The sequence below is a fragment of the Varanus komodoensis genome, unplaced genomic scaffold (assembly GCF_004798865.1).
Source record: "Varanus komodoensis strain SLA01 unplaced genomic scaffold, ASM479886v1 scaffold4, whole genome shotgun sequence".
Classification (NCBI taxonomy): Eukaryota; Metazoa; Chordata; class Lepidosauria; order Squamata; family Varanidae; genus Varanus; species Varanus komodoensis.
Genome location: NW_025335941.1, coordinates 32,026,931 through 32,036,433, shown reverse-complemented (window position 1 = coordinate 32,036,433; position 9,503 = coordinate 32,026,931). Strand labels below are relative to the sequence as shown.

General features: G+C 46.2%; 1 protein-coding gene across 4 annotated transcripts in view; it reads left to right on the top strand.

The window, feature by feature from the left end:
• The first annotated feature begins 3,680 nt into the window (after nt 1-3,680).
• Nucleotides 3,681-9,503, top strand: part of NECTIN3 (nectin cell adhesion molecule 3) — a 78,607-nt gene continuing 72,784 nt past the window's right edge. For all 4 annotated transcript variants that reach the window (XR_006415835.1, XM_044441588.1, XM_044441589.1 and 1 more), the window contains exon 1: nt 3,681-3,917. Coding sequence is in view for 3 of the 4 variants with exons in the window: in XM_044441588.1 (XP_044297523.1) it covers nt 3,758-3,917 (160 nt within the window). In the remaining variant the exon portion in view is untranslated. The remainder of the gene's footprint in view (nt 3,918-9,503) is intronic.

Below are 9,503 nucleotides of genomic sequence, written 5' to 3'. Positions count from 1 at the left end.
CTCTCAGCCACCCAGACTGAGAGGTTGGCTCCAGTCTCAGTGTTAGGAGCACTTGGAAAGGGACTTCCCACTGTGGTTTCAGTGGCCCCTCCTTCTAGGCTTTGATCAACACCCATTGTCCTGGCTGGACTTTGTGCACTGGAAACTCCAAAGGAGGCGTCTGGGCAAGAAGTACATTCTGTGGAGAGATGATAAAGATCACAGTACCTTTTCGACATACCACCTAAGATACATGTCAGTGATCTCAGGGACTGCTAATAGTTTCCTAGGTCCTGGCAAGGGCATTGCTTACAACAACTCAATGGGTGACTTTCCAATATCTGACCTAAGCTGGGTCCAAATTCGGAATAAGGCTATAAGCAAGACCTTAGTCCAAGGCAATTTAGTTTCCTAATATCTTCCCATGCCTTCCCTGCAAAGTCATGCTTCAGCAATATCTGATAGACTGGATTTCCTGAATCCAGTTGCCCATTTTCCTGTACCTGTTCTTTCAGTCCCCGCAGCCACTCAGATGGAGTTTCATCTTTCTTATGTTCCAAAGGTAGTCATGGCTTGGTTGTTTGCCTCACTGTTTCCCAATCACTGAGTTACTTCCTTTACCTCCCCTCGTTGCCTCTTGGGCCCTCTGCATGAAAAACCTTCCCTCTATAGCGTCAAGGAAGCAACGTGACCTGGCTGTCACCGCTGAGTGAGTCTCCCAACTAATATCCGGAAGATTGAAATCTCCCATAATTACTGTGTCTCTCTCCCAAGATATCCTCTGTCAGGACATCATCCAGGGTCTCAAGTTGACCTGGAGGGTGATAACATACCCCGCATTGTCAGGTCCCTCTCCCTGACAAAACCCCTTAGTTCCACCCAGACTGCCTCTACCAGATCCCCCTCTGCGCTGCATTCTATCTCACTGTATCCTATCCTATCCCTGACATATAAAGCTACACCCCTGCCCCTCTTTCCCTTCCTATCCTTTATACAGGTGATACCCCTCTATGTTCACATTCCAGTCTTGCGTTTCATCCCACCAAGTTTCCGTGATCCCAACCAGGTCATACCCTCCTATTCCCAGGAAAGCTCAAGCTCTTCCTGCTTATTACCCATGCTCCTAGCATTGGTGTACATGCACCTCAACTCCTTCCCACCACTTCCTTTCTTTGGAATTCCCAGCCTCCTCCTTCCTCCCATCTTCCTTGACACCAGACCCCTCTTTGTAGGAGTCCTTTCAGCCCCTGCAGTACCTCTAACACCCTGGTCCCACAGCCCTGATCCTTTCCCCTCACTTATCCAGTGTAGACAAGTATCTGGTGGGCCTAACCGCCCCCCCCCCCGGCTCAGTTTAAGTCTTCTGGACAAAGGTCACTAGAGCATTTCTGAAGGACCTTTTCCCCATCCTTGTGAGGTGCATCCTGTCCCTTGCCATAAGTTCATTGGCAAGAACCCAGGTGCCGTGGTCGAGAAACCCAAAGGGTTCCTTTGGCACCACACCCTAAGCCAGTCGTTCACCTCGGCGACCCTCCTTTCCCTGCCTGGTCAAAATCCCTGGAATGGTAAGAAAGATGAGAAGGCCACTTGGGCCTTTAGGTCCCTGAGTTTCTTCTCCAAGGCCTCGAAGTCCCTGGTGATCCCACCCACACCCTGCCTGGCTATGTCATTTGTCCCCACATGGATCACCAGAAGCGGCTGGTGACCCCCGGAGTGAACAAGATGGTCCACTCTATCCTTCACATGTTGGATGCATGCTCCTACCTACTACCTACTTTACCCACTACAACTACAAAACCACCCCCCAACAATAAAAAGTGCCATTATCAGACTCTTCAATCTGCCTTCAGAGTCTCTGTATCCACATCCGAAGTAAGGTCAACAGAGGTAAGAAGGTCAACAGAAGGTCAACAGAAGGTCATCAGGTCAACAGAAGGTCCAAAGTAAGAAGGTCATCAGAAGGGCAACAGAAGGTCCAAAGAAAGAAGGTCATCAGAAGGTCAACAGTCCTGTTACTTTGGCAGTTTTCTTCAAAGAGGCTGAAAAGGGGCTTAACTGGTTCTTTGGAGTGGAAAAGACTTCCCTGGATGGAATCAGTGTTGGAGAACTGGGCTTTCATATACACTACCACCACAGTCCCACATGCAAGATTTGCTCATAAACATCCTTCCATCATCTCTTCATCTCCAAACATTTTATTTGCTAAAGAGATCTGATTGGCCAAGAGGACTGAAACATAATATGCTGATTTTTCATTGATTCCAGTTCTATTCTCTTTCCACGGCTGCAAGAAGGAACGAAGCTTGCTTCTATCCCATATCTTTAATAGTCAATGCAAACTGAATTTTGTTGTGTTCTTATTGGCAAAGGGTAGAATGCCCACCTTATTTAAAACACATCCTTAGGAGGTGGAGCCACCTCTGCAAGGGAAAGAATTACCTTTTCTCTCTTCATAGGTGAAGGTTACAACAGAAGGATAGGGAAGCATGTGCCCGTCACTGCTACCTATTATTCTCTGTGCAGCGCAACCCCCACTCATAATAAGCAGATATAGAACATGCTACTACTGCAGTTACCAGCCCTGTATCTTTTACTAGCAATTACATATGCAAATAAACACATATTTAATGATCCAGTAATTGGTTGCCTCATCTAACTTTATCAGTTGACTTTTGCCCTTTCGTTCCAAGTAGTTTGCTTCTTCTGTTTCTTTTTGTCAAAACCCAGAACAGTGTCATTCCAAACTAAAATAAAAAATAAAATTCCTTGTCAGTTTCTGCTAGCAACAATTTCCAAGGAGGAGAGAGGGGGAGGGAGAGGGGGAGAGAGTGATTGATTCTATTGGTGTTAATAGTCGCCAGCTGCGTCAAGGGTTCCTGACTTCAGGTTAGTATTTGAAGCCGTTTCAAGACTAAGTCATTCTGAAGAAGAGCTCGTTTGTTTAGCTTTTTGTTTGCCGCTGATGGTTGGTATGGAACGCGTGTTTTCTTTCTCCCTCTTGCTGTGTTTGTAGTACTCTGCACGCGCTTCTTTTAGCTTGTCGGAGAACGCACGGAACCTTGAAGGTCCTAGTGTGAAAGAACGGAGCAAGCGAAGGTGTGTTGCAGCAAGTCAAGCCTTACTTTCCCCCAGGCAGGGGAGGCTTAAGAACCCCAGGAGTAAATTAAGGCAGAAGGGCTGAGATGGAAAGGGAGAGCAGTAGAAAGGAAATTTAAAGAAAGACAGAGGAATTATGGAAAGCTCAATCACACCGAGAAACAAAGGGACGGGAAAAGACAAACACAAAAAGGAAGCACGCACCAAATTAAAGTGTAAGAAATGCAGAGAAAAGGAGAGTAGCGCAGAGGTTTTCCTATAGCCCTCCTCTCTGGGTTGTCGCAAGTGGGGAAGGGGCGGGGGAGGAGCGGAACGTACCAACGAAGCTTAAAAGATGGGGGAAAGCTTGTGGCATTCCTCTCCCTCCCTCTCTTTCTCCAAGTTGTTCAGCCTCTTCGGCGGTGTCAATTTACCCAGACTAAGAACAGTTCTTTGGGGGAAGTGCTTTCAGGAGAAAGAAGCTTCGGGCGGTGGGCCAATGTGCGCGTGTTTGGGGAGACTGCCATGGCACCCCTTCCCTCAGGTGGGATGGTGTGCTCCATTCCTTGGAGGGAGGGGCGGCGGGCGCGGCACCTCCCCACTCAGTGACACACGGACCCGGCGCTGGGGAGAGAAGGAGGAGGTTGTGGAAGGAACGCTCGGGAGTCGTAGCGGCGGCTGGGAGCGGAGCCCAGCCTCCAGCATGGCCGGGTCCCTTGAGGCGGCCGTTCCGCCACACGCTCCTCCCGGCCGCCAGTTCTCTTTCGCGTCGACCCGGCGTCGCTGCTGCCACCGCCGCCCAGGGATGCCCGCCCTGCCCGGGTTGCTGTCGCTGGGCTTGCTCCTCTCCCGTGTCTGCTGCGGTGAGTAGCAGAGAAACTTTCTTTTTCTCTTCGCGAAGGGGGCGGCGGCTCCTCTCCGGACCAAACCAGTTTCCTCGCTGTCCGAGCGCGGCGCGTGAAGGGGTCGCCACTGAGGCAGAGCGGGCGAAGAAGCAGCGGCGGGCGGGACTTCGGAGGAAACTTTTTCGCGGCTGCTCGTCGGGAGAAGTTCGTGTCTGGAAAGGGGGCGGGGGTGGGCCCGCCGAAGGCGAGAGTGGCCGGGCGGCGGGGACCGCAGGAGAAAAGAGAATGCCTCCCATTTCCTCACGAGGGGCCGAAAGGAAAGCGCGAGCGGAGAGAGGGAGGGCCGCTCGCTTCCCCTCCCTTCCTATTTTTGGACACTGAAGGGCTCATTTTTTACTTGTGTTAATATTTTACCCGCTCGTACACCCGACTACGCTGAGGTGAGGGGCTGGCGGCGGCTGCGTTGGGGTTGGCCAGGCCAGCTGTGGCATTCTTGAGGGGGCTTCTTGTGAGGGGTGGGACATGGCTGGACAAACAGGAGGAGGAGGAGGTGAGTTGTGAAGCGGGGAGGCGCCTGGAAGGGGCGTGTGTGTGGTGCGTGGGGGGATCACTTGCGTGTTTAGTGTTTCTCTTCGCGTCCGTCTGTCTCGCATCATACCACCAAACTTGGTTACTGGGGGAGAGCAGCCGAAAGGCAAATATGAAGAAGTACACTGCAGCAGTTTCGAGGCTGCAGTTCTATAGCAGATCCTTTCTGATCTCCGAGTATATTATCATTATGTTAACATTTATTGTCACCGAGTGGCGTGATGAGTGTTTTTTACGGAGGCTCTTGTTAGGCTGAGGCGAGCACGAGTCTCGAGGCATGCAGACCCTTCTCGGGGCCGGTGGCTGCGCCTCCGTCGTGCATCTCTCTGAGAAGCGCTCCTCCTCCCGGCGTGCAGGGCGGGAGGCGGCGAGGTGTGTGTGTCCCGCCGCCTTGTTGTTGGTTTGTTGCCGGCGCTGTTGCTGGGAGTTGGGAAGCTGTTGGGATTCCACTTGTCACTTGGAGCCGCCGCCGAGACCGTTACGTCCAGCATTCTGGAGGCTGTGATGGGCAGGGCTGGCTGGAGGCTGCGTTTGCTGTCTCCGCTCTGTCTAGGTTGATGACGGGGCAGCCGTGATTTGTGGGGAGGACAGGCGGATGTCATTATGTAGCTGGCCGCCGCCCTTTTAAATGCATTATATCCTAGTCTTCCACACCCTTTTCGGGCTGGGAGGGGTAGAAGCCCCTGACTCTAAAAACAACTGGTTAGAATTGGCAATTAGCCAGTTTGATCTGGAGCAGCAGGTGCTGAAGCAAATGCTAATATGTGTATGGCAATCTTTGCACTCTTAGTTTCAGGGTCTGCTTAGTCGTACTGATTAGCTGTACCTTTCTTTTCGTTTTTCTTCCGCTGTAAAGCAAAGAATCATGTTGATTGATGCATGTGGCATTTATAGAAAAGGGATAAATACCACATTAGTGAATAAAAATTAAAAGAAAGAAGAGGAAAAATGAACTGGTGGAAATTTGAGGAACAGATCTGAATGCTGTAATTCTGCTTTGAACAGACTGAAGCTGGGTAAAGAGTGATTACTGCAAATACCACCTTTGAATTATTGGCTTCTACTTATCTGTTTAGTACTTTTTAATCTAATTTGTTCCTATGTATGCTTACATAGGAATAAGTGTTGAATTAATTTATTATACTGATATTTCACCTTTTTTTTCCTGGAAGGAGCTCAAGTTGGCATTTCTTCCATTTTACCCTCAAACCCTGTGAGGTAGGCTAGGCTGAGTTCAATGACTTCTCTGCAGTTATCCAGTGATCTTTGTGGTTGAGCACTGGCTAGAATCCAGATCTCCTGAATTCCTGTCCAGCACTGTCCATTCTGTTTTCTAGCTGCCTTTCAAGACCAAAGTCTTCCTGAGGCAGCTTACAGCATAAAAACAATACAATCCAACTAATCAAATTATCACACACACACACACACACACATATATAGTTTCAGTAAAACACCTTTTCAAAATTTCTACCAGTAGTGAATGACATAAATGTTTTAAATTAAAGAAATAATGCCAAAGGGATAGATGAGCTTACTCCCAAATATGTCTACATGTGTGTCCTACGTAGGTGCTTCCCTCTCCCTTTGGCCAGTTTTAAGGGGAGGTAAGAAAGCCTTTCTTATAAACTGTTAAGTTGATCTGAGATGTGAAGTTAGATTTAAAGGAAAATAAAACTACTGCTAATAGGAGTTGAGCTATAGCAGTATGATTCTTGTTCATGAGACAAGAATAGAGGATGTGTTGCTTTTACGGTTTTCATATCTCCTTTCTTAATATTAATGATTGTGATTTGTGATCTGGAGGTACAGATTTTGAAGGGAAGGATTAATAAGTTATCATCAGCATGATAGAAGGCTAACATGGTCAGAGGACAGCAACTCAACTTCCATCTCTGAGGTTGCTCTTGAGTCTTTCTAGAGTTAGATTTCTTTGGGTAGGAATGACCATAGGAAGCAAATATGACAGCTCATGACCTAGTGGTAGAAAAACAGCTGAGACCAGGATAGGATTAAGTTAAAATGCAACTTTAAAATGTAAATATGACCTGCCCATAGAGCCTATTGCTAGTGCGGTAGCATATAAATGGAATGAATAAATAAATGGAATACATAAAATAAACTTCTAAAGCATTATCATTGTCTGTGCACAAACTTGTAATTGATTTGTAAGTCTTGAAAAAGCTTTTCTTGGTTCCAGTATAAGTCACTTCCTTGAATTAACTTTTAGTTCTGTTGATGCACAGTACAGCTTTATTATACACAAGAACTTTTTATCTCTTTTTCTTAGGTTTCTTTCTTTTTGTGCACTCATGTTGGTGTTATTTTCTGTCTCTGTTTTGAGAAAGATACCTGAAAAAACAGATCTATTGTGGCATCTTTTGTATACATGTAGCAGTTAATGGGACCTGAGGAGTTAAGTAACATTTGGCATTCACATGGAGGAGTAAGACCTTTCTGGTGACTACATGGAATCACTTAAGAACGGTATGGGGTTGATATGTGTACAGTCTGTGAATTTGGGCACATTGAACATCAAATGCAGTATACTACACATGATCCTTCATATTTCAGATGCTAACTTATGCATACATAATATTGTTGGGGGCTTGTTATGACATGTCCTAATTTATATAGATGTAACTTCCAGGTCTAAAACTGGTATGGGTCTTTAATCAGAAGTCTGAGGTACACTCAGAAGATTCTTGCACTGTGCTGTTAAAAATGCACTGCTTCTAAAATGGGGAAATTTGATAAGTGCTGAGGCTAGTGTTCAAAGCATAGCCTTTAGCTTTTTAAAAAAATGTGCACCTGCGCAGTAGTTGTAGAAGAGAAAAAAATGGCTTGGTTTGTATAACCACTCCTGGAACATTGATCCATATACTAATTTCAGTAGGCTTAATTAAATAACATACTTCGGGGAAATTCATGTTCACCAATTAACCAGGGGAATGTAGAAATGCCTTCCAAATAAGGAAGCGAAGGTGGTGTCTTACAGAAATAGCAGAGCAGGTAATTGAAAGGTTATATGACCTGAGGAACTTGGATAGTAGTGACAAGCCTGACCATGGGGGCAGAAATTAATAGTTTTAGGAGGAAGAAAAAAAAGACAGAGAGTGATTAGAAAAATGCTGTGGGTGAAGACTAACCTTGGACTTATTAGCTGTGGAAACTGGACAGCCATTTGAGTGTGTTGGTGTAAACTGGTGTCCTGTAACAGCAGGCCATGAAGGCCATCAGGTCCAACTCTACTATGATTCTGTGTTAGTTTAAAATTCAGAAATGCATCAGAGGTAACAAGCTGTTTGGTCTTGTTGAACACAGGTGTTCAAAAGGAAAGATGGGTAATAGGAAATCAAATGGAAGTCTAACCATTGTTGGGTACCTGGAACTATGATACCTTAATTATAGAAAGTTGATTCTGATCAAGAATTTTGCTAATGTGGCATCCTCTTATAGTTTCCTATAAGATTAAGAAATTGTGTTCAGATTGAGTCCTTTTTGTGTAGCTGCTTCTCAGTATGTATGTATGTATGTATTTAATTTATTTAGAATATTTATATGCTGTCCTGTCGCGAAGGCCTTAGGACGGCTTACATAAATAAAATAATATAAAACATAATACAAATGAATTTCAGATCCACCCTGGCTGCAGATTAAAAGTATATATAAACCATATTAAAAGTTATTAAAATATTGTTGGAATAAAAAGGTCTTAACCTGGCGCTGAAAAACAAATAATGATGACGCCAGGCAGACCGCTCTGGGGAGCACATTCCATAGGCAGGGCACCACCACAGAGAAAGCCCTCCTCCGGGAACTTTGCCTCCTAATATCTTTCACGGAGGGTTCCCAGAGGAGGGCCTCTGCTGCCTATCTCAGAGGGTGGGAGGGCAAATATGGAAGAAGGTGTTCCTTTAGGTATCCACGTCCCAAGCCATTAAGGGCTTTATAGGTAATAACCAGCACTTTGAATTGAGTCCGGACTTCGATGGGAAGCCAGTGAAGCTGGTAGAGGACTGGGGTTATATGAGAATAATGCCCAGTCCCCGTCAGCAACCTGGCTGCTCTATTTTGCACCATCTGAAGTATCTGGACTGTCCTCAAGGGCAGCCCCACGTAGAGCGCGTTACAGAAATCCAACTGGGAAGTAACCAATGCATGTGTCGCTGTCGCTAGGCAATCGTCCTCCAGGTAGGGACACAGCTGATGGATTAACCGAAGCTGAAGGAAAGCACTCCTCACCACCGCAGTCACCTAAGCTTCCAGGGACAGCTCTGGGTCGAGGAGCACTCCCAAGCTGCGGACCCTGTCCTTTAGAGGGAGTGCAACCCCATTCAGGGCAAGGTCCAAGTCACCTACGCAGGAGCTCGATCCACTCACCAACAGGACCTCCGTCTTGTCTGGATTGAGTTTCAGTTTATTGGCTCTCATCCAGCCCATTACCTCAGCCAGGCACTGGTTCAGTACAGCCACTGCCTCACCTGGGGCTGCTACTTCAGCTCTTCTCTTAGACTCAAAACTAATGACTCAAAGGCTAGAGTCTTTGCAGGTTAAACCATGTTTATATATTTATACAACTTGACTTTGGAACTCAATGACCACCATATCTGGGTTGGAAAAGCTCCCCCCGCCCTCCGGGCAGAAAAGAGGTTCTCTAGGATAACCAGTTGGAGTTCAAAGGACGACTATATGACTAGAAACATGTGATAGGCATCAGAATACAGTTAATCAGTATACTGAGAGCCATGAGAAATCTTACTAAAGCTAACTGGTTATTCTCAGAGGTACCCCAACATGAGAGATGGTCAAGCAAAAAGAATGTGCAAACTTCAAAATAGCTACAGGATTCATCATGTAAAGAACATGGGGGCTCAGAGAATGAATAAAAACAAAGGGAACCGTAGCTTAAGTTTGGGGAATTAAAAAAAACCTAAGGTTTTTTTTCTTATTCCTTTACTAATCTATATATCATAAGCTATACAAATAACATTCAACAGTGTTCAGACTAAACAGTGT